Below are 25,047 nucleotides of genomic sequence, written 5' to 3'. Positions count from 1 at the left end.
AACCGCACCGTGGTTTACATTTAAGGCTTAAATATTGAAGTTGCTGACACGCTACATTAATATTTACGTCCACTCAAAATTATATAAAATACAAGCATTTTATTATTTCTGAGTTCAACAATATTGCTTAGAATTACAAAATACAGCAATGTCTGAAATACTGAAGGTTTCATAAAAGCAGCAAATTTTCTCCCCTTCCCAGTCCTGAATGTCCAGAAAATTATTAAAATAAAAATATTAACCACATTACATAAGTCACAGACCTAGAAACATGACTGTCAAGTCTTAAACCAGGTAACTTAAACATAAATGCAAATGGCAATTGGCAGGTGAGCACAACATTATTCAGGGCACAAAAATAATTCTCTGTCCTGTAGGTATTCCAGGGTTTTTTAATTTTTCTTTTCCAGTCAAAAAACCCCAAACAAACTGTGTTTAGCTAGAAAATTATAAGGCAGACTGGCTTTGTGGTGAACACATTAGTGCCTCTGTCATTAGCAGAGGAACCACTCCGGTGGCAACACATTTTTACACAAATGGCAAAACAAACCTGTAACAACATGGTGCAATTCCTTCATCCTGACCCATCTCCAAAGAAATATCACAGATTTCCATATATGTGCTTAAATATACAAGTGCTAAACACTACAGTGAAATTTCAACCTCTGAAACATACACTCAGTGTATTTTGTCATAGTAGAAACTGTGTGTATTTACTTGGGTTGAATTTTGCTGTAATTCAACTATTTAACTATTTTTGGTCCCCACGTGCAAAAAAGTCTACTTGGAGCATTTTTCCTCCTTCTCCCATTCTTTGTTTTTCCAAAGACAGATTGATTTATTTTTTTTAAGTGCATGACTTTTCAAGTAACTAGTCTACAAAAACCTATAACCAGTTTAAAATATCAGAAGTTCCAAGGAAAAGCATTTTTACAATCAAAGATAACATTTTGAACTTTTTTTTAAAGACCATACAAAAAGAAATTGAGAGTGTATGGATTCTCACATTTATATTAAACAAAAAAATTCTATTGTATTCAAAATTAGTTTCTCAGCATATGCAAACTGTCTTCCCTTATTCAGAATACATAAATTTAGCCTATAAAAATACAGTATGGACAAATTCTTTTCATTCCCTGACATAAGAATTCACAATTTTGACACAAAAATTGTAAACTTTTATTACATTCAAAATACATTTCTTAAGTCTTTAGAATTTAAGTTCTGAGGTGTCAGCAGTCAGAGCTCTTGGTATACAGCAGAAGTACATTATTGCAGAGCCTTTACACAGAAGTAGCTTTCTAAAGTTAAGAGAAACTTACTCTTCCCATGTATTTTTGTTGCTACCAGGAGGAAAAGAAAGGCTTCCTGCTATGAAAGGTCTGTGTGAATGCATTACTCAGATGAACAATTCGGCCCTGACTTCCAGTGCTACTTCGCTCTACAATCACACGTGGCATCTGAACAAGCTGAATGGGACTCTTTTCATCCTTTAATGCCTGAGTAAGGTTTAGTATCTAAAAAGAGTAAAAGCAGGTGAGGTTAGGATGCATAAATAAAACTGTGGCTAACAGGCTTATCATTTTAGATGCCACTCTTCAATCAATTCTGTAGAAGACTGTACTGCTGAATAAATTGATTTCAAAAGATGTCTATTGCAAGTAGAAATATTTTATATGTTCAGTTACATGAATACATCCTACTGCTGTCTACCCTTCCATTATTTTCCTATTTCATGCAGTCCTCCCCAGGATTTTCAGAAAATTCTAAGAGTGAGAAATCTAAGAGCATTTTAAATCTAGCACATATCTTGAAAGCATTGCACCTTTAGTGAAAAAAATACCTATAAGAAAGCCACCAACATGATTTAACTTAGGATGTACCACCAGTTTAGCTACAAATTATTTTCACATCAGAATATATGAAGCTATATAATTAGCTCATACCAAACCCAGTGCTAAGACCCAAATTCAGCCCTCAGCTCCCAGGAGTGTTATCTTTCCTCCAAAACTTCAGGTTCATGGACTGCCCTCATAACTTACTCCATGTTTAATGTTATCCTGCTGAAAACTGAGGCAAGTATTCCATTTAGCTCTAGTCACACACTTGCATTATCCTTGATATCAAGCCTTTTTTCCTCTGCACAATGCCCCTTTCTTCCTTGTAAAACTGGTCCTCTGCTTACTCTGCTCTTTCATGGCCAAAGATCCCCAACAGAGTCTTTTGGCTTATTTACTGCAATTTGGTTCTGCCAGCGACTCCACTAGACATTTACATTCTCAAAATTCTATGGCAGTCCTTTGTAGATGTGTTATCCGTTGCTTAGACCCTACATTCTTGAGAGAACTATTTCTTTTGGGGTTGAAATCCTTTCCAAAATCTTCTCCTACACTTCACAAAAACAGGCTTCTAACTATATTTGGTATCTTAGATTTAAATACATTGACTCTTCCATGCAAGATATCTTTCCCTACAGTTTCTTTATCTGGATTCTTCATTTTCTAATTCTTAAATTCTCATTTTTAAGGATATATTTAGATGTTTGTGTATACTGCAAATTCATCCCAACTGAATGAATCCCTTAGCATATAATCTAGATAGCCAAATCTTCTGTAATGCCCTCATAACATACTTTGGCTTTACACCAAAAACGAGTTTAAAATCAGTACTAAGCACATTGTTTGCCAATATATTTCCAATCGTATCCAAGGATTACTCATTATCTGCATTTCTTCCATGCCTGAAAATCTGACATTTCCCATGGTGAAACACACTCTTATACAGCTAGAGAGAGGTAAAAAAAGCCCCCCAAACTAAAACAAATATCTGCTAAAATCCACCTGAGGGACTGTGTGAAGAAAGAGTTCAGATGCAGCCTTTATAGTGGAAAATTAATTCTGACAACCCCAGCTACATCACTCTCAATTATATCAATCATGTTTTTCCAAGTGTTTTGTTAAATAATAGATTCCTTGTAGCCAATTGTCTCATCAGAAAAACACTACTTAATACAATTTAAGATGCATGGGTACTTCAGGAACCCACCTTCCAGGGACTACACAAACTTCTCAGAAGAGTTATTTCAGAAAAAATTAATGTAATTCAATTTAGTAAGTAAGGTTTACTGTCTTTTAGCTACCACACAAAAGATGTTAACAGAGATTACGTTTGACTAAGCAGAGCTGCAGTCTTGTGCAAGGTACATCTTAATATAGGAGATTCTACAGAGAAAACATTGAATTAAGACACTCTAGGAATTGTCTGATTTAAAACTATCCATGTTGAATTTATGAACACAAGGACTAAGTTTCAATAAATTCAGGGCAAATGGAACTATTAATTTGCCTAGTCCAATTGCCTTACACTTGCAGAAATCACTATTTTATGCCTACAGTGAACGAAATTTGTTCCTAGCTAAAGCTTTTTCTCTAGTATTTCATACTAGTCACAAATTGCAAAATAGGAGGAAGATGGAGAAACCCTCTCCTCTCTTACTTTAGTGTTTAAGAAAAAACACAAAAAATTCCCAGAAAACAAAACAAAATAAACCCAGCACTTAACTATTATCAACTTTCTAACCTGAAAATGGCTGGACTGTTTTGAAGTATGGTTTTAACATTTGATAGGATAAAGAAATTTTATTACTATTATTGCTTTTAATAATCAAGTCAACCCTCTAAAATGAAGTAACATTTATTTCAATAGCGTAAGGAAATCGGACATCAAATTTTCTTTCCAAATTTATTACACTTTTTCATTTTAAAAATGCTTCCTAAGAATACACATTTAAGTCCTCCCCATCCCCCCAAAAACAGTAAAACAGAATTAGAATAAAAGTATTTTCTGTAATAAAAAAAAAAAAATCAGCATACACTTTCTGCTGTTTCATCAATCCATAAATAAGAACAAACCCAAGAAAGAAATTTAGTCTTCTCAGATGAAAATACCTTCAAATGTCATTCATAGAAGTTAGTTTTTGTAGCTCTAAAGAAAGCAGCTGAGGAGTGCTGACAAATATATAAATAAAAATGTAAAAAAGCAGTCTTACCTGCCCCCTCATAACAGACATCTGGTTTTCAAAAGTAGCCTTGTCAAATCCTTTGTCAGTCTTTATTAAGAAAACAAACAGTTCATAGTAAATAACCAATTTATTTTTAGCTATATATTTAGCATGTAAATTCATCAGTATCATGATATGCATATTCATATTTACCCACACTATAATAATTTTTGAAAGCTTCAAATAGAATGTTAGTATGAATCACAAAAAGGTCTATTTATTGCATCAAGTTTACATATGTGAAAATTAAGACTGTTCCACATCATAAAATAAAATACATCAGTGGATACCACTTTTGGGTATTGGTAAATACCAGCAGGTGGTAGATACCAGGCTTAACATTCTCTCACAATGTTACACTTTCTCTCATGACAACTCCAGCAGAAAAATACTTCCTCCTTCGGATTTACTAATGGTTAACTAATAAACCAAGAGGCATTTTGAACACAATAAGTCGAAGACACAAATATAGCAAAAATGTGTTTCAGGATCTAGTTTTGACATTACAGCTGCATTTTCATTGGAAGTTTAAAATTTCCAATTCTTTCCATCCTTAATTGGATTATTTCACTTGAACATCTGACACAAATGTTTACAAAATGTTTTAGAGAAGGAAACCTTTTACCTGTCAATACTGTAGACAGTTTCAGTACCTTTAAAGTGAGTTTGACTTTGAATATGATCAATACTTCAGTAGCAGCTTAGCACAATATATGCATATAAAATTAAGTGTATGAAAGGTATGGAGGTACTTTAAGTTAAATCACATACATTATTTCCTCAGGCTGCTATACACAGTTTAAGTGTATAGACACCACACAGATATGTTAAATGGGGTTTTTACACAGATCTGTGCTGTAAGAGTAAACTACCTTTGATTATGTGAAACATATATAGAATAGGTAATTTAGATGAGCTAATTACTGTTTTCAGATGAGCTAATTACTATTAACCACACTGGTGACACTTTCCTTATAATTACATAAACCCTTTCTACCATGCCAATGTTAAAGGTAAAATAGCACAGTATCTTGGCATTCAGAAGTTAGAAGGTTATTTTTTTCATGCATGTAACTGTCCCATTATAAGTATCAGATACTTCAGTAATAGTCAATTCAAAGAAGCACTTGATTCACCTTAAATAGCTCATAAAGGTCTTCACAAAGGTCCTGTACGAAGTTCATATCAGAAAGGCGAGGAAGAACCAGATCTCTGGTCTCCTGAGAGAAAGGAACTTTTGCTTGAGGAAGCCAAGCCCAGTGAAAGGGATCTAATGCAGAAAAACAGTGCAATCAATGATAAACCAGCAAAAATGAAAACCAACAAAAATGAAATTCTGAGTCAAGTACCACCCCTTTTTCCCAACATTGTTACCCCACACATCCCCTTTGGCTACAGTTACCAGAGCAGCTTTACAACTGCTAAGCCATTTTTTCAAACAGTGAAATATATTAAGCAATAAATATTTAATTAAAGCCATAAAAGGTGTATAAATTAAACACTGTGAGCAACCGTTGAGGCGTTCCCCTAGTTTAGTAAGGCAGTTTCCTTTGGAGTAAATAATAATTAAATAATTAATTAAAATTAAATAATAACCTTTCAGGTATTTGACTCAAGGAAGAATTAACAAAAAAGTTATTTTTTTAAATATATGTTTTAATTTTTAAATGTCTTCTAAGTACATTGAGAGAAATGCATTCATAACTTTTCATGTAATTGCTATTAGACAGCTTCTATCAAATTGTATTCCAAAAGCAATTAATATTACCAGAAGTTAAACAAGACACCAAACTATTAATTGCAGGAGCTGAGAAAAGTCACTAGCAGCAGGCCACCCCTAAACTTCCTCATAATGCCCACAGCCCTTTGAATCTGACAGCCCAGTCAGTTTTCTACATAGTTCACAGTCTGTTCAGCTCATATCTCATGTTTCCCTACAAGAATACTGTGACAGAGCATGTAGAAGTCCTTACCAAAGTCAAGAAAAAAAAACAAAAAACAACCAAACAGTTTTCACTGCCCTCCCCATAGCCATTGAAGCAGTCAGCATTAAAAGCTGCCTAGTTATCAAGCACAGTTTGTCCTTGGTAAATCCATGCTGGCTTCCCCATCACCTTCCTGTTCCTCATGTGCCTGAACACAGCTTCCAGGAGGATTCATTCCACAGTCTCTATGGAGACTGAAGCAACCTCTCACATTACTGTACTCTTTCAAGAGTAATGAGAAAACTGCATTACAAACAGCATCAGCCAGCTCCCACTGTATCCACTGCATCCCATCTCTTCCTATCAACTTCTGTATGACCATTTTCCTTAAGTGCTCCCTTTCTTCTGCTTTGGGGATTCATTCCCAGGGGCTCTACTTATGGGCTTTGAGATCCAAGAGACAGAGAGCAAATATTACAAGTGGAAACTGAGGCAAAGTCAGCATTGAGTAACATGTTCTTTCTTTCACCTTTATGCCTTTGCTGCACTTTTCTTCAGTCCCACTCTCGCCTCTAATTTACTCAACTCTTTCTTGTTGTTCTTTATGTCCTCTGCCAGCTCTACTCCAGCTGAGCTTCAACATTCCAAACTCCATTCTTGCACTTTTGGAAAAATTCTCTATTTTTTCAGGGAAGTCTCTACATCCTTGCTTTTTTGTCCCCCCCCTCCCCCCCCCACCCTTTTTTTTTTTTTTTTTTTTTTTTTTTTTTTTTTTTTTTTTTTTTTTTTTCCCCTTAAATATACTTAAATTTTGCATCCCAATTCAGTCAGGATTTCCCTGTTCATCCATGCTGGACCAACTTCCTGCCTTTTGCAAATGCTGCTTTCTAGCTTTCAGAAGGTTATCCTCAATGACCAAGCAGCTCTGGTCATCAAAACCATGCTCCAGATGGTAAGAGACTGCAATTTGTAAAACTTATGCTACAAGTTTATATTTACAAAACTATCACACCCCTATCCATCTGCAAAATAACTCTAAAGGATTATTCAAGTTTATTCTTTTTGATGCTGAAGTAAAGATGGTATAAAATAAGCAATAAATTGCTGTCTTTAGAGCAGCTATTGAAGTGACTGTAGCCAAGAGATATGTAGGGCAGCATCTATTTAGTATAAAGAGAGGCTGCACAGAGCTCTGGGTGGAGTACTTAACCAGCCTTTTGACAGCATAACTAGCCCACACTTAACTGCCAGAATTACCTGAGTGGATAATAGCCCACACAAGTCATGGCAAGCCCTCCTAATGATAAATAGTCAGAGATGTGGTCAAAAACAACCTCATTTTAATAGGTCAGTAACAGGTAAGTAAAAATAGTAGTAGTATTTTCAAGCAGATAGAAAATTGCCTAACTAAATATTAACTTCTACAAAGTAAACTAAAGCTGAGAACAAGAAAAAATAACCTGCCTACTTGTCCACCTACAACAGTACCCTTAATTTTGAAATAGAAATTGGGCCAACAAGAGAGACAACTTGCAAATCCTTGCAATCAAGTTATTTTCCACTATGTATTTCAAGAAAACATGTGTGAGAAACATGTTCCTATATTCTTCCAATTCCACCATTATACAGAGTACTATGCTTAAGAGTGTCCATGTATTAATATTGTTTAAAGGTAAAAAATATGAATGAGAACAAAATCACATATGCCACTGCAAAAATGGCATCTATTGCTAACTTTCTGAAGAAGAGTACATTATTTAGAAATTCAATATATAACTACAGTGATGATTTCTTAGTTCCTTACTACAGCAACCCAAATAAAAATTGCCTCTTTGGAAGTTACACTCCCGAAAGGAAAATGATTGAAGAATGCTATACTTACATGCCCTCCACTCATCAGGATGTTTAAAAGGAAATGCTAAACCATTGTCAATTGCAGCAATTTTAATAGATTCTTTAGTTATAGTCCATTGGCTATCCTACAGAAGGAATATTCAAAAAGTAAGTGATACTTACGTGCTTACACAAACAGCAAAACACATTAAAAACACTAAATAATATACTTTGTAGCTTCACTGATTAATTTAACTTAAACAATATAAAGTAGTATCCAAATAAACTCCACCACATATAATTTTTTACTCTACCACCATTAAACAGAAGCCCTTCCCTAAACAAAAAATAAGCAGATCACAAAGGGATGAAGAAATCTGCCTGAGCAACAGTGGATATTGTTACTGTTATAATAGCCCAAGCTAGTAGAGTAAAAATACAGAATAAAAATTATTTCTAGCACTGTTCTGTCCTACCCTAATCAAAATAGCTTTTCCACTCGTTTTGCCTACAATCATTTGTAGTTATCATATTTCTTGAAACCATACAACCAGGATTAAAGATATGCCCTAAATCTCCAGCAAGACCAAGTTACAAAACTAAACAGTTTAAAGAATCTAAGTTTCAGAGTACAATTCTCTTACCTTATCTGACAGATCAAGTCCATCATCTTGTTTTTCGTACCTGACTAACCAGTTGTCATTACCTCTGTCTTTAAACAGGAAAACGAATGTCACAACATGTCATTTATAAAGAAATCATCATCTACAGTGACTTACAACTACATTGTAAACTGACAGTTTACCCATGGAGTTCGGCAAAACTGTTCAAATAGGGTTTTTCCCATTACATGTGGTTTAGTTTTACTGAAACGTACAGGCAACCAATTCAGTGGAAAGACCAAATTTACCATGTGTTCTTAGGTATGTACTATTAGGTATGTTCTTTAGGTTCCCCAACTGGCTGAATATGCAGCAAACTACCAAGAAGGCCAAAAGAAACTATCTTCATACATTTTATGTAGAAAGATCGGTTGCAGGATGCATTTTTTCCTGAGGAAAACACTATCAGACCCCAGTGACATATTTTTTAAGCTTGTTTTAACGCTGATGACTAAATGGAGGAGGCCTCCAATATTATAGATAATGTGGCCTTTGAAATACATGAAGAAAACAGACTCTAAAAAGATGGAAAAGGGGCAAAACTGAACAGAAGAGCAAGAAACTGAAAATGTCTACCGTTCAGACAAAACAGATTAAACACTCTAAGAAGGTCTTTCAGACAGGAGATGACTGCATGGATTTGTAGGACCTTCTGTCATTTTAAGGTGCTCCCTTAATTTTAATCATCATCAGATTCTCATGTTCTGTTATGATTAGATATATTTGATGAAGGTAAAATCATCCATGCAATGAGGTTTTGCATTTTGACTATTTGCTTCACAATTTTAAGAATATAAAAAAAACACTGTTTGGAAACATTGAGGCTGATTTGATAAACCTGACAGACTATGACAACAACTAGCAAGTATGTTCTTATGAAACTTTCTTCTAGTTTGCTTTGAAAAGGAGAATTCGAGAATAGGAAAATGAGTTAGACCTGGTATGTCTGAAGAAAAGCAAAGATGCCCACCTCTGCCAAAACAGCAAAGTAAATATTTTAAACATAAAGCTGCCTTTGGTTTTCTCAAGAAGTAACAGAAGAATCCCAGCTTCTGAGTGATAAAAACAAGAGTGCAGGAGAACTGATAGGTACACATTGCAGGGTCTACACAATGAACTATTGTGAGTTGGTGTGAAACTGTGCTATTATCAGCTCCAGTTTAGAATAAAAAGAATTGTAGTCATGGCTTTTCTTATGGGTCCTGAAACCTCCACCCTCCTTTATACTAATCAGGGGAAACAGTTAATAATAGTCTATGCACAGAATAAAAGCACAATGAAAGCATTCTTTCTTGACTTCTCAAATTGCTTAAAAAATAGTGAGCAACAATCAAAGAGTTGTTTGGACTGTTTTTGTATTGCAATATTTAATGCATTGATCCAAAGTAATTTTTAATTTAAAATGCATCTTTATGGCCTTCAATCATGAGAAAAGCATCTGAAATGCATTAAAAGCCTCAAGTATCAGCTTTCAGGCAGCATTGCTTTCTGCCTCACAAAAATAGATACAAGGAGATACTAACAAATACCTGTATTTCTGATGACATAATCCAAGACAACCAATCTTTCAAACTGCGACTGAAATTCTTTCCTTGTGTTCTCTGGTAAAGGATCAGCTTCAAACTTCCTGAGCCAGTAGTCAGCTTCCTTATATCCTTCAACAAACAGCTGGAAGGAGCCAACCTGAAATATTAAGAAACTGCATTTGGAAAATGCACATGGGTAGATCACATAAGTAATCTTAACATTAACAGAAAAAATTCATTATATACTTTCAAAGTTCAGAGGACAGGAAATATGACACTAAATTAAATGAAATAATAAATAAATTTCTCTTTCATTCCTATATTCTTAAAAAAGGTAAGAGTCAAATCATGTGAGGGTGGGTTTCTGAGGGTTCTGGTGGTGGTTTTTTAAAAATATTTGTTTAAATACTCAGTGAGTTTACCAGGAGTAAAATACTCAGTGTAAGTGAACAGTTAGTATTACAAGAAATATATGAAACAGAGAGAAAGAAGTTAACACCTGTTCTCTTTTTCATTGGAAACACTTGTTCCAAAAAGTTCAGAGAACACTCACTACAAATTACAAGAGAAAAATCTTCCTCTCTGAAAAGCCTTAAAACTCCACTGATAAGAAAAGCAACACTAACCATTTTCTTCAAGACAGATACTTTTTGCAAAATATGACTGAAATACATTTCTCAAAAGAGTCCAAGGAAGAACATGACCATTGTCATAGGCTCCATATGTATGTGAAAGGTGCTCAAGATTGAAATTCAAGAACTTATATTTGAGAACTGACATGCAGGGAGATAAACACACAGCATGTGGAATAACCATGCTCATACAAGCTTGCACAACTTATGTCACATGGATCTGAACTGCTGGGAACTGACACAAGTGGATTACTCAGACTGTACGTAACCTGTGTTTTAAAAGCTTAGGATTAGAACACTGGTGATATTCTGGGGATACAATAAGGCTCATTAGGCAAGAAAGATGTGAGGTTTTTAGTCAATGTAGTCCGCACATAAGACAAAAGGGAGGTAGGAAGAATACACCAGCAGGTTACCCAAAAGAATAAAAACAGTAGAAAGAAAAAAAATAATTAAAAATTAGATTAACTGCAGGGAAAAAACAGACTGACAATATCAAAACATGAAACTGAAAGGACAGGTAGTAAGAAATCAATAAATAGAGCAAAAGTGAGATATACAAAAATTAATGTTACTACTCCAGCAGAAAACTGGACTGTTAACTTAAACAGAAAGTGAAAAGATTATTAAAATAGTTCAAAAGAAGGAATGATGTAAGAGTGGATACATGTTGCATGGAGATGGTTGTATCAAATTTCAGACAGTTTTCAACAAGCAGCAAGTTGTTTTTTATTCTATCTTTGAAGTTACTTATAAAAACCCTTTTAAAAAAAAGTTTTATGTAAGAGTCAAGAAGTGCACAAATTACTTATTTCTGATCTTACCTTAGGAGGTAGTCCAATTCGATTAAATTTTTTAGCAACTTTTGGCACTTTCTCTAAAGCATATTTTTTTCCTCTTGACTTTGCACGATCTATTGCACTGTAATTAAAGGTCTCGCTGACAAGCCAGACAACCTTAAAACATGAAAGTTAAACAGCTCAGAATTCCTCATTATTTCAATTGTAAATTTACAGTTAATGCTATGCTCAGATATAAAAAAAATTAAAAGAAACAAGAAGTGAGCATCAGGCATTTTCAACAGACAAATTCTCTAGTTTACATACCCCAAATAAAAATGGGAATTTTATTATGCTGATTTTTGCAATTTGCATCTCATCAAAACATGAGGCACAAAAGGTATCAGAAAATGCTAGAAAGTGGTTCCAGAGAAGAGATTCAATTCAGATCTCAAAATTATCCATTAAATCAAAATTAGTCACTTTTTCTACATCAAATCACTATGCCTTTGTACTTGCAATAGTTTATAAACAACTTATAAATAACACAGGATATACAAGGCTATCTACATAACCACAGTTCAGAAACTGACAAATATGTTGGGTTTGTTTTTTGTTTTTTGTTTTTTTTTTTTTTTTTAAATTCAGTAATTTATGTGTTTTAACTTTTACCTTGGTTTTAGGTACAACTCCAAGCCCCAGCTTCTCATCCACAAGATAGGCACCAGCTTCAGAGAGATATCCCTGATTCGGAACGAGGCAGCCTCTGCCAAAGCAGCAAGGACAACAAATTTTGTGAAAATATTTGGTCCATTTTGGATTGAGATGTCCATAAGGCTCTTCAGATTTTGGTTTGAACACTCCAATAATTTTCTAAGGTAAATAATATAAAATTAAAATATGAGCATTTTGAGTAGCAAAACATTAAAATTAGTTTAAAAATTAGTTATTTTAAAATACCAGTTGAAGTCTATCCAGTGTGTTTTACAGTTGCTCTTTTTAGATGACGAAATACTAAAACTAACAAACCTGAATTCCAAACAAATTTAGCACGAAGTGCTTCTTTAGGATTAGTACAAATTCAAAATAAACTCTTCATAAGAGAAAATCCAAACTAACATTTACATTTTCAAAATGTTTTGTCAAAATTCAAAAGCACTGCATTTTAAAAAATATATATATATTTATCTTAAATTCTTAAAAAAGGTTTTAAAAGTAGCTTTAAAAACAATTTTCAACCAACCAACAACTCACTGACCAGCTATTTCAGAGACATAATGGCTCCAGGAAAGTGACAAACATATAGCAGTAAAAATCAACTGATTTGTTTTCTTTTAAATCTATTTTTCTTATTATCCTGAGTTGAATGGATCAAAAGGACCATCAGCCACCATTGACATTAGAAACACATAGTAAATCTTAAAGTTAGTCAGAGCCCTGTGTTCAGTTTTGGACACTGTGCTTCAAATCTGCTAACAAACTGGAGAAGCTGAAAAAAATGAGAATAACCACAAAGTATGTGAATAATGAAATACAGTGCGAACAGTGAATGCTTAAGCTAAGAGAAAACTGAGGCATAATGAACTCCAGAATAGGTTGCTATAGAAAAAAAAAAAGGAACAACACATTTACTGTTAACAAGCCAAAAAATGACAGGCTTAAACTGCAAAAAAGAAACCCTTTAGAAACTTAAGTGCAGCTCGAGACTGGAACAGAAGGCCAGGTTCTGCAGTCTCCAAAGCAGGGTGCAATTAGCAACACGTTAGCTAAACATTCCTCAAGAATCATGTTAAAACAATGCTGCTCCACAGCACAAGCACTAAACTGGCAATTTCTCAAGGTGCCTTCCACTTAGGGTTCTATATTTGTTAACCTCAAACCACAGGGTTATTATCACATTTAAACATATAACCTTTCAATTGTCTGTGATAAACTTTGGCCTAGTGCATAAAGTTCACATAATGACTCTTCTGTAGCTCAAGTGGAATGCTGCAGAAATGCTGCATCTTCATCTCTTCTCACTGGATAAGAGCAAGTAAATCAGATTCTTTCTGATAAATGCTTAGGACAATTGTTAAAGAAGCATTTTTACACATTAGTACTTCACGAAATCCTCATGAAAAAAGTGAGTACCTCAATAAGCTAAACACTGCCTGCTGTTGCACCAACACTCAAAAGCTGATTCACACTCAGGTCATGAACACACTTCCTGGCAGTCAGAAACCAGCACTATTCTCCAGCAGCTGCTGATTCAGCTGGATTAGGGAGAGGATCTGACCAGCTGGTTTAGCTTCTAGAGATCTTTCAACCAATTTTTCCAAAACAATCTTGCTTTGTCCAAGACTGCCCAAGACTACATAACTACAGGAAACTTAATTCATTCAGTTTGTAAACAGATACACAAGACATCAGGCATTAGTAGCATCGTCTGTCTCATCCATCTATTTTGATTCATTCCCATTAACTACAAGGAACACTAAGTTACAAATACCATTATTTGCATTAGTACTATAAAATTAGTGTCCTATCAACAGAGTCAGGAAACAAATTGACAAAGAATTCTCTTGGGTTTGGTATGCTGTTATCTGTGATTCTAAGGTTGCATTCTAAACCCTGAACACAACTGCACAGAGAAAATTCACCTTAGACCTAGGCAAATGCAATAAATATTCTACGCAATGTGAGATGCGACCATGTTTTTTGAATACTTTACTATTTTTCAATTTTTAAATCACAGCATTTGGTATACTACTTTAGTCCAAATCCCAATGTTAGGTTTAGAATTGTTAAAAAGTTATTTAATTTTTTCCTATTGAATCACATGTATTCACCTGCTTAAAACAAAGCTAGCAGATTTGCATTTCTTGGAAACATTGTGGTGTATCTAGAAGTACATGCCAAATCTTTAATTATCTCTTCTGAATCACTCTCTGGCTAATACTTCCTAGTAAGTGCCCATTTAAAAAAGGAGCTTAGCTCATTCTATTACCAGCCTGGACTGTACTATGCTATACAGTCAAATCTAGATATGGTTTTCAAGGGTTTGCTGAAGTTAGTACCTTGCTAAACTTTGCAGAGCCACTGCTGTTGAGGACCAGAGTAGAACCAAAATATTCAATCTGTAGAACAAGCTACCAAGGCCAGTCTTAATATTGCCAGTCAAAATGAATTTACAGACTGACTCCATTAACACTAGCAATTAGTTGAAATTGTCAGGAACATATTGCAGAACAATTTGTAACAGACACAATGTCTTTTATTTATTGCTTACACAATGAACAACAAAAGAAGAAATTTACAAGCCTTCTGTAATAGGGCTGCTTAAGTACTGAACTCCATTTCAGTATGCAAATATATAATTTTTGTCAATAAATGCAAAAAGCTAATTTTAATTATGCAATTTGAAGTTTATCTTTCTGATAGAACCAAATCAGCACATAAGGTAACCTAATGGAAACAGCTTATTTTATCTGTAATTTGGTATTCATTTTGGGCAAACACTTGGTGTGTTTGTGACCAGTAAGGTGACCAGTAAAAAGGCTTAGCACATCTTTAATGAACTCCTTCCCAGCATAAGAAAGAGGAGATTACTCAAGAGGAGTAGGAGAAAGCAAGTGACAGAACCGGTCTGAAGTAGAATGATGCAATACTCAAACAGGATCTGAAATCCATTCTACACATGAAAGTTGTACTATTGACAAAATGAAGTTTTATCAGACCTTTAATATGGATAGCAAACAAAGATAAGCTCTAGAACAACAGCAAAGAATTAAAGCAAAATCTGAAGTCTGCTAAGCACTCAGTATCGTTATTCTCACATATCCCAAATACTTTCATATTTTCCAATAAATCTTTTCTGAACCATATAAAATAAACAATCTTCTTTTCTCAATTTTTGATTCTCCTAAATACTTCCATTCAAATCAATTACCTGCATAAGAGAGGAGGGCAAGTCACTACTAGAAACTTAACTAGGAACAAAAACAACACAGCGAAAGAAAAGTAAAACCAACAAGAAAATCATCGCATAAGAAACAAGGAGTAATTTTTTTGTAATTACTATGGTTATGTTTATACTAAAATGATGCACAAATACTCTCTCACCATTGCCAGGGCTCAGTGAGTGCCTCAGGCATTTGCTAGTGACCAAAAACCAGCAAAATCAATCTAGATCAGCTTCAGACAAAACGGATTTGCACATATCATATGATTTCTTTTCTCTAGTGATTTCTCTGCTAACTTTCTAAGAATAAAAAAATCTTGATTGCACAGCGTTAAGAAAAACTCAAAAAACTTAATCAGTTCCAAAGCATTTTTAGCATGACACTCTAAAATATTCTTCAGATACATCATGCATAGAAATTTTGAAAAACTATTGATTCAAACCAGTATTTGACTACTTACATTTTTTCCTATTGCATATTAAGTAAAATATAAACCTACTTTAAAATACTAGCTTAAAAAGAGCAGAAAGTTTGAATACGTTTGAATATATAAGCACACAACCAGAAAATCTACAAAGACCTAAGCTACTAAAAAAAGAGAGTGATCTGAAGCTGGAACTCTGAAGAAGTTTTTATATTTACAGCATTGCACGTGATAACAATGAATCCCACAAAGCCATTACAGAAAGATTTTTTTTTTCCTTCGAGTTTCAAAGAGAGACACTCTCCTTTTTATTTCCTCCACCAGAATGAAGGAGATCATTACTAACAAACGCTCCTGGAACACAAGCATATGAACTGCAGTTTTCAGAACGTTTTTAAAGGGTGCTTCTGCCACTTTCCATAAAAATAAAATCATAAATTGACATAATTATTTATATTAAAGTCATGTAACTACTCTTAAAAAAAATCGCTTATTCAATAAAGTGTAAAAACTATCACCAGAAAACTGCCATTAAAGCAAACTAAACAACTATGAAAACTAACTGGCAAAACTGGAATATATTTTCTAATGACCAATAATATGACTAAAAGCTAAACAAAAGCCACACTACCTCCTAAATGAAAGGGAAATTACTGTTATGGGAATGACAAAAATCTTGAACATGCTCTGAAAACCTAAGCATTCAAAGCATTCCAGCTTCTATTTCCAGCACAACTAGGATCTTCAGTATTAATGAACACCTACATCTACCTAAGAGCTAAAAATGGCTGATTGAGCTTAAAATAAAATCAGATGTGACAAATTAACAAAAGTTGAGCAGTTGGAGGTCTTATTTTGTGAAACAGGTCAATAGCAAAGTATTTCTAATTTAAAGAAAACAATGTGAAAGTATGTCTGAGACATCATTTCCTCTTACTAAATAATGTTAACCACATGTTACTTTTAAAGAGAAAGATTCAAGTAACTATTACTTCTCTGTCTCAAAGTAACCTTAGGACACCTCACTGATGATTACTATTCAAGGTGCTATTTACCAACTACAGAAGGGAAAACCAAATCTTGCAGAGGGGAAACCAAATTTTCCAGCTAAGATTCAGCAGACAAGTACAACTTAAAAGGTAGATTTGATGATATCACTCTTCTCACCCATCTATGAATCATACATGAGAAAGGAGACATGACCTAAATAAAAGGCTATCTAAGAAGAAAAGAGAGAAAAACGTATGAGGCTTAGCTAGAGAAAGTTAAACCATGCTGAAATCAGGAGTTCAGTTGCACAAAAATCAATTAAAATGCACAGAGAACAAGATTCTGCACAAGGGAATTCCTGAATTGTTTTCAGATGTTAGAGGCCCTTTTATTCTTTCCTTTCTTTATTCTTTCTTTCCTTTCCCTTTTCTTTCTTTGGTGCAGATCATCAAAAACATGATAAAACTGCAGCAGAAATAATAGTTATTTTGCTCTAGCTTAGGCAGGAAGACATAACTAGAAATCTAAGTATTACATGCATTGATTTTTCTAAAATAAATTTTGGCATACAATAAATTATTAAATAACTTATTTAAATTAATTTGCATATAGACAGAATTTTTGAATTTCCATTTTCAACTTGCTGCTGATGGTGTGTCTGACTTTGCAGTAATATGCTCACCCCTTTTGGATCCTTAGCAAAGTAACTTCCACTGGATCCTTGAGAGATTCTTTCTGGAAAAACTCCACATTCTATAGCTTGTTCTGTTCTCAGAATAAGTTCTGCAAATTCTGGATCATCTAAAAATATATTCATATCTGCAGTATGTCCTGTAAAACAAGAAAACAGCCAGTCTTAAGTGCAACTTGTTCTACAAATTAAGCATAAGCAACACACTGATAAGCCAACAGCCTTCCCTGCTGACACCCATCCAACCACAGGCTGAAAAATCCGGTCCATTTAATCAGTGCAAGTCTTTCCACTGATTTATCCATGTCTAATCAACTTTTCGTTTCAAGTAAATCAGCCAAATCTGCAAAAACAAATTTGAGACTGCCACTGCTAAGTGTTTACAATTTTCAAGGATTTCTCCTTTTAATATTTATTTATGAAACAAATCTAAGGAAAAAAAAGTTCAAAGTAAAAACTGTAAAAAAAGTGTTAAAGATTTTACATATTATTTTTGTGTCCTGTCCATTACCCACTGTTAGAAAAATTTTACTATTTTACTATTTTTCTTACTACATTTTACTATTCATTTAAGAGCTTGGCTAACATGTTTATTATCTGCTAAAATGGAAGGAAGTTGATCCGCTGAATAATCTGCTACATGTAGCACTCACAAGTGTCAACAACACAGCAGTGATGCCCTGCACGCCAGAACCATTCCAGCCTTCAAACACTGGAAGTGACTTGCAGCATTTCTTTACCTACTGACCAGAAGGTGAGGTTTGTGCAGACATTCATGTCAACTCTAGGACTCCATGCAAATGTTTAGAAAGAGAAATAGAAAAGAGGGTGCCAGAATACTACTGACCTTTCAATTTTTAAAATATTTCTTCACAAGTTTTGATACTTGTGAAGAAATATTATATTATTATACATTCTTTTAAGGCTAGGATTGTTTTGCATGTTGACCGAGTGAATTCTAATGGGTCTGTGCATTAGGGCTCATTTCTGCATTAACAAACAGCTACATTATTCTAAAATAAACATTTACAGAAAAAATTGCTTTGTTCCCCTTTCAGCAATTGAAGAAATTTAATATACATCCTTCTGGAATGACAGCCTATACAGGATCCATTCAAAAAATATACTCCTTAACAGTTTGTGTAGAGTCAAATTAAAAAACAAACAAACAAACAAAATCCCACTATTTTTGTAGCTCAGGACAGTTTTTGAAGCTTTTTAGAACATTAGCACTTGCTTGCATATACCACTTAAAATAGTAACATGGACTCCAAACAAAAACAGTCAAAAAGTATTAAAATATAGGAAAATCTTAGTATAAGTTGGCAACAAGGAAGAGAAACCTTAAAGCTAATAGCAGGTCATTCTTAAGAATCAACAGCTACAGCCCATTAAATGAGAATCTCTTATAATCATTTGGCCGATACTGCTGTGATAAAACACATTTTAAGACTTTAGAGTAGGACAATGAGGGAGCGAAGAGGTTCAAAGGTTTTCCCATCACAAAGTATTTAAATGAGTTAGGGAAATGAACCAAAAGACTCACAATAAACTATATTCACAGAAAAAATCACTTTGAATAAGTGGTTCTTATTTTACAGTCAAGCCTCAGCTATCTCCACACATCTACCTTACGTCACATAGCTGAGTTCCAACTACTACATATTTTTGTCCCTGAAAGCAAAATCAGGGTTGTGCATTACACTGTTACCAAACAAAGTGCAACATCATTGCTAAGTCATTCTGCACAATTATCTTCCAGAAGAAGAAAACCTACAGATGAACTTTGTATTACATGGATTGCAGTTGACTGTGTGGAAGACTCAGAGGTCAGTTTTTAATTTCTGTGCATTTATTCTAGAATCTAGAACCATTAAGTAGTCTCACTGTCTGAGGAAATTCTTCAACCATGTCTTTTCTAACATAAAAGATAACTTCAGAAAAAATAAATTCAAGCAAACAAACAAAGTTACACTGCATGCTGAAAGAAGAAGAGAGAAATAATTTTTGAAAGTCATTATTTGTTCAGTATTGCTACTGTGGTGCTAGGAAACAGGTTACTACTGTGATGTGGCTGTACAAAAACAATTAGGCTGACAAGGAAACTAGCAGTTTTAAGGAGTTTATAAACCCTCTCCATATGAAAATAAGCCATATTAATTGAAGATAGCATCTGCTGAATTAGGCTGGGTTTGGGGGCTTTTTGCATTGGTTTCTTTTAAAAAAATATTTTAATCAAGTTTTCCACTGAGAAACCATGTTACATCACAACTTAATCTCAGCACAGTCTCTAAACTTACAATTATAACTAATTAAGGTTTCTCTTGCAATTACTCTTGAAAATTACTCTTCTCATTAAACTCCCACTAAGGAGACAGGGCTCACGCATACACAGTCAAACTACTAAGCTTGAGAACTTTCTTCACATTAATTTGGATAAGGCCCATGTTTGTGAAGCTGCTATACTGGAATGATGAGCACTTGCCAAAGAAGATACAAACACTACCAACCATGTATGCACCTCAACCTGTTCTCCCATCAAGTAAGCATGACATGAGCTAAGCTAAACTAATGCAAGAGTAACATGAACTCCTTCAGCACTAAGCTAGATTCATACTTTTTAAACATTAATGTGATTAAAGGTGGTCCCTTTAACCAAGTCCACCTTCTGTTCAGTCTCCTATTCTGACCACAGCTCCATTAAGGAAACACTCTGTGTTGCAATAACACATATAAATAACATCTGGTGTATGTCGGTTCCACCTGACAGGTGAAACAATCCTGCACCTTCAAGGGTTACACATACGGAAAAGGTAAGGACAAGGAAACAAAGGAGGAGATGCTGTAATCAGTTTCAGTTCTGAGATTTTCTTACACACTTTTGAGGCAGATTCCAGGTAGTACTCTGCATTCACCATCCTAATTGCTTCAGCGGTGCAAGACCCGTGGCTCTAGCCTCCAATCTGAAGCAGCAACTTCTTTGTTAAAGTTTCTAAAAACATTTTGCTAGAAGCACTATCTCCTTAACAGATCTTAAGTCTTAAGGAAAAAGACAGGAAAACTCTAACATTTTAATGGCATGTTTACATTACACATAAGGACTACACTTCAGGCCAGCACTTAAAAGACTAGATTTTTCTCTGAAATTACTAAAATAGAATTATTAGCACAACATATTTTGTTAAATTGGGGGGGGGGGTGTGTTTGGATTTTTTTTAAGCACTCTATTGTTGCAAAAGGAACAGTGCTGCCAGTCTCTGGCAAGAAATTCTAGCATATAATTACAACAGCAAAATCAAAGAAGAGACAGAACTCCACATATTTCTGCCAGCAAGGCCATCCTAGATGTATACTTACATAGAAACTTGCATTAAATCAGAAAGCTTGAAAGTCTAAAAAAAGTAAGCAATAAGTATCATGTGATCGATCATTTTGCCAGTATATTTACAATTAGATAATGGGCACGCTTGTGTCTCTTTTTAAGTTAATAACTAAATTCTTGCATTTCTCGACCTTCACAGTTTATGTCTTTCCTCAATAACTGATTTGAAAATATAAAAAGAAGATAAAATTTTTATGAAAACCAAAAATATGACAGTAGAGCCCACATCTAAAACTCTTAAAGCATGTGATGGCAAAAAGTGAGCATATGATTAAAACAAAGAACAAACACAGACTTATTTTTTGTTCAAGATGAAACGATGGGAGTCACAATAAAGTAATTAGTGGGATAGGCAAGTCAAACCGAAAACTTGACACCTCTCCAAGTGTTCAGGAAGCAGCAGCCGGTCCCACCACAAAAGAGTCTTTAAAACATGCAAAGCCACAAGTTTCGAACATGACAGAAACAAAGCAAGGCCCAACAAAGCAGCAGACAGAGAGCGGGGAGAAGTGACAGAGGAGACATTCATGAAGATGTAAAGGAGTTCGAGCAGCACCGCTCATGGGGACAAAGCAGCCGAACTTCGATCCCTTCCCAGCACTTTCCCTTCATTAACATTCAGCGAGCCCGTATGTCGAGAGAGCTCAACACATCTGTGCTCCCACCGATGCTGTGCCATCGGACACGGCACACGGAGCGCACTCCAGTCCCGACAGGTATTTTTGCAGCCCCGCTGGCAGGACAGAGCAAGGCAGGAGCTGCCTGTGCCCCCGACCCTCCCCGCGGGCTCCGGGCCGTACCTGCGGCGGCGCGGCGCTCCCTGTCCCGGCCGGCACCCGCTCGCCGCCCGCGGCCGCCGCCCGACGCCCGCAGGAGAGGCTCGTCCTCTCCATCCCCCTCGGGCCCCGAGTCCTCCGAGTCCTCCACCTCCTCGAGCCCCGGCTCCCCACACTGCCGCACGGCCCCGCCGGGGGCGGCTCTGGCGCTCTGCGGCCCCCGCCGGGGCAGCTCTGCCTCAGGAGGCGACGGCGGCGGCTCCACGAGGAGCAGCAGCCGCTCGTCGGGCTCCTCCGCGCCCGGCTCCGCCATGGGCGGCCGGGCCCGGGGCCGAGCGCGGCGGGAGGAGGCGGCGGCGCGGCCGGGCGGGCTCGGGGCGCTCCCGCCGCTCCGGCTCCGGCTCCAGCGCCCCGCGCATGCGCACGGCCCCGCGCCCGCCCCGCCACCTGCCTTAAAGGGGCCGCGGCCCCGCAGCGCGGGGGGCCTGGGGGCGGCCGGCAGCGGCTGCGGGGCCTTCCCGGGCCAGAGACCCGGCACAGCTCGGACAGCGGCTTCATTAATAAAAACATCCTGAAACTCGACTCAGTTCTACACCTGGAACAGGCTGCTTGCTCGCCATTACCTGCCATAGCCAGCTGCTCTCCCTCCCCAAACTTTGCACAGTGTTCTTTCTATACCATCACGGTAACTTCCCAAAGGAACCCTAAAAACGGTGTAAGAGAAAACAGTATGAATACATTGCAATTATTTTCCTGTCCCCACCCCCAATCTATGCGTTATTAATTGGAAGAAAGAGAATACAACTATAACCCAAACATACTGCATCAGATTTCAGCCTGGATGTGTTCTCCCAATCCTGTCTACAGAAGAGGGGGTTTCCTCAAGTTTTAATGAAATATGAGAGAAAGATACTTGTATTAAATACTTGCATAGCACTGGGATTGTGGGTTATAGTGGGAGCAAATCAGTTCTCAGCTAAGAATAGTAATTTTATATATTTATTATTCATTATTCTTATAGTTGAGACCATGGTATAAGAATTTAACACGTGCATAATCTGGATTGCAGGAAAAACAAATCACTTTTCTTGGTTACTGAGAAAATATAACCTTACTGAAATGCTGGACTCGTGTTTGTTTTGTCTAGGGTTGCCTGTCAGCCAGTGGACTTTGGAATTAAGCCGAGTGTAATTTACTTATGTAACTACTAATATCTGTAATATTTGATAAAATCTGTTCACAGTTGCATTTCTATTCCTATTCCTTTCTATTAAAAATGAACTCAGTCAACTGTGACTCCAGATGAATAGCCATTTGATCCTTAGTAAACACATATATGAAGGTTACAGCAACTGGATGTAATTTTCTGCACAGAAAACTATACAGACATTAATTTCTCTGCGAAGCAAACAAAAAGATCAAACTAAAAGGAAGAAGTCTGACACTTTTCTCAGCAGACTGTTAAGTAGTACTGCACCTCCCTTTAGCTACAAGTGAGTTGTGGCTGTTTCAATAATGTTCCATTGAACAGTCAATTTATGAGCTTCTAAAATAATTGAGAGTTCATTCTTTCGAGAAAAAAAAGAAACAATAAATAACTCATTAGTTATTTCATAGGAAGGCCTGGGTTGGAAGGAACCTTAAAGACTATCTATTTCCAACTCCCCTGCTGTGGACAGACACCTTCCACTAAACCAGGTCGCTCAGACCTCCACTGAACCCAGCCTTATACACTTGCAGAGACGGGGCATTCACAACTTCTGTTCCAGTGTCTCACCAGCCTCACAGCAAAAAATAGCACAAAACCTTATTTTTTCTGGTTTAATGAATCCATCTGCACATATTACTGTATTTCTAAATGCAGTCAACTGGTGCTTTTCATCTTCTGTTTCAGTAAGAATTCTGTAACTTGCTCACAGATCACTTGATCTAACAAAGCCTTTACATTGTCTCACTCTTCTGTAGTGCAGAGTTCAAACACCACGAGAGCTCATAATTTAAAAAAAAAAAAAGTACACACTACCGTCATAGTAATTAACAAACCATTAATTTAAATTCCAAATAGCTAATACTCTTCAATTAGTCACTTGGATGAAAATTACTAATAATTACATCACATAAATAAGCTGGGTCATTTTCCTGATGCTAAAGCTTTTCTAACCAACAGAGCAGACTTTGTCATCTGCTTATACGTATTTGAGCACTATATCGAAACACCGGAGTGGAAGAAACAGAAGGAAAAAGGGGAATACACTCACAACGGTGCGCTTATCGCTTTCGGCGAGCGCCCTCCTGTGGTACAGACCGGGAGGAGCAGCTGCTCGCCTTCACAAAGCGGCAGCGCAGGCGGGGAGCGCCAGGGGAGAGCTTAACTTATGCAACTCTCCTCTGCTCAGAGGGCTAAGAAACTGTGTTAGTTATACTATGAGCCGACAATTCAAACAGGTGTGTAAGATTACTCTGTCAAAATGCCCAAAAGATCCCAATCAGGCCAACTAAACTTACAGAAACAGGACAGTCGCTACGTACACTTCACGCCTCAAATAGCCGTCTGAGCTTAAAACTGCAAAACAGAACGATCAGATTAGATTTCATAAACAGATTCAGTTGCCCAGGTACAGGCTGGTTATAATTAAATATTTGAACAACCACACCGCGTACTCAACGCGCCTCTTCAAATTTTTTACATTCCCTACTAGTTATTTCAAGGAGGCAAATGGGAACGGCCAGACCCGCGGCCGCCTGGGGACAAAGGACGCGGCCAGGTGCCCGCGCTCCGGGGAAATTTCCACCTGCTGAGGCTCCACTGCCAGTGACCAGTTTAAAGGTGCAAAGCCTGGCCCAGATCTCCGGCTGGTGTAACTGGTTTTGCCCAAACTGTGTAAAAATAATAATAATTTTAAAATAGGTCTCGCTGAGTAAGAACATGTCTTGGTCCCTGTGATGCAGTTTTGGGCTACGCGCCCAGCCCTAGCCCGCTGCTGCTATTCCCCGAGAATGGTCCCATAAGGACCGGTGCCCACAGACAGTCCCGGGGAGCAAAGGGCGCCCTGGCCCGGCGGGCCCAGCGGGGAGGCCCGCGGGTGTTCCCAGCAGCCTAAGGCTGAACTCTGCGGGGCGGGGACAGCCAGCCACGAGCCGGCTCTGCCCGGCCCAGCCCAGCAGTGTGGGCTCCGGCCAGCCGCCTCCCACCGCGGGACGCCGCCTGTGACAGACCCCGAGCTCGGCCCCGCTCCCCGCGGGCCACCGGCACCGGGGGCGGCCGGGAGGGGCCGGGAGGGGCCGGGAGGGGCCGGGCGGGGCGGGCCCGCCGAGCGCTGCCCGCTGCGCGGCCCTGGCGGCGGGGCGGGGCCCCGGGGCTCGGCGGCGCTGCGTGCCCCGCCCAGCCCAGCCCGTGCCCGGCCCGTGCCCGCCCCTTCCCGG

The 25,047-nt window shown here is 37.2% G+C and overlaps 1 protein-coding gene across 2 annotated transcripts; it reads right to left on the bottom strand.

The window, feature by feature from the left end:
• Positions 1–79: 79 nt before the first annotated feature.
• PI4K2B (phosphatidylinositol 4-kinase type 2 beta) lies at positions 80–24,326 on the bottom strand (the record flags this gene model as incomplete). 2 transcript variants are annotated; one of them, XM_083861319.1, is made up of 11 exons in its annotated part: positions 80–1,517; positions 4,049–4,108; positions 5,197–5,330; positions 7,868–7,964; positions 8,463–8,530; positions 10,010–10,163; positions 11,463–11,594; positions 12,090–12,290; positions 17,458–17,606; positions 22,248–22,328; positions 24,130–24,326. In XM_083861319.1, the coding sequence occupies 10 exons, from the start codon at positions 22,252–22,254 to the stop codon at positions 1,344–1,346; spliced, it is 1,176 nt and encodes a 391-aa protein (XP_083717445.1). In that variant the 3' UTR covers positions 80–1,343. The 2 variants fall into 2 exon arrangements, with proteins under 2 accessions (XP_083717445.1, XP_083717444.1); XM_083861318.1 differs by lacking the exons at positions 22,248–22,328; positions 24,130–24,326 and adding an exon at positions 21,649–21,937.
• Positions 24,327–25,047: the final 721 nt, after the last annotated feature.

This window comes from Zosterops lateralis (assembly GCF_965231275.1).
Source record: "Zosterops lateralis genome assembly, chromosome: 5".
In the NCBI taxonomy this organism is placed as follows: Eukaryota; Metazoa; Chordata; class Aves; order Passeriformes; family Zosteropidae; genus Zosterops; species Zosterops lateralis.
This window is presented reverse-complemented; position numbering and strand designations above follow the sequence as displayed.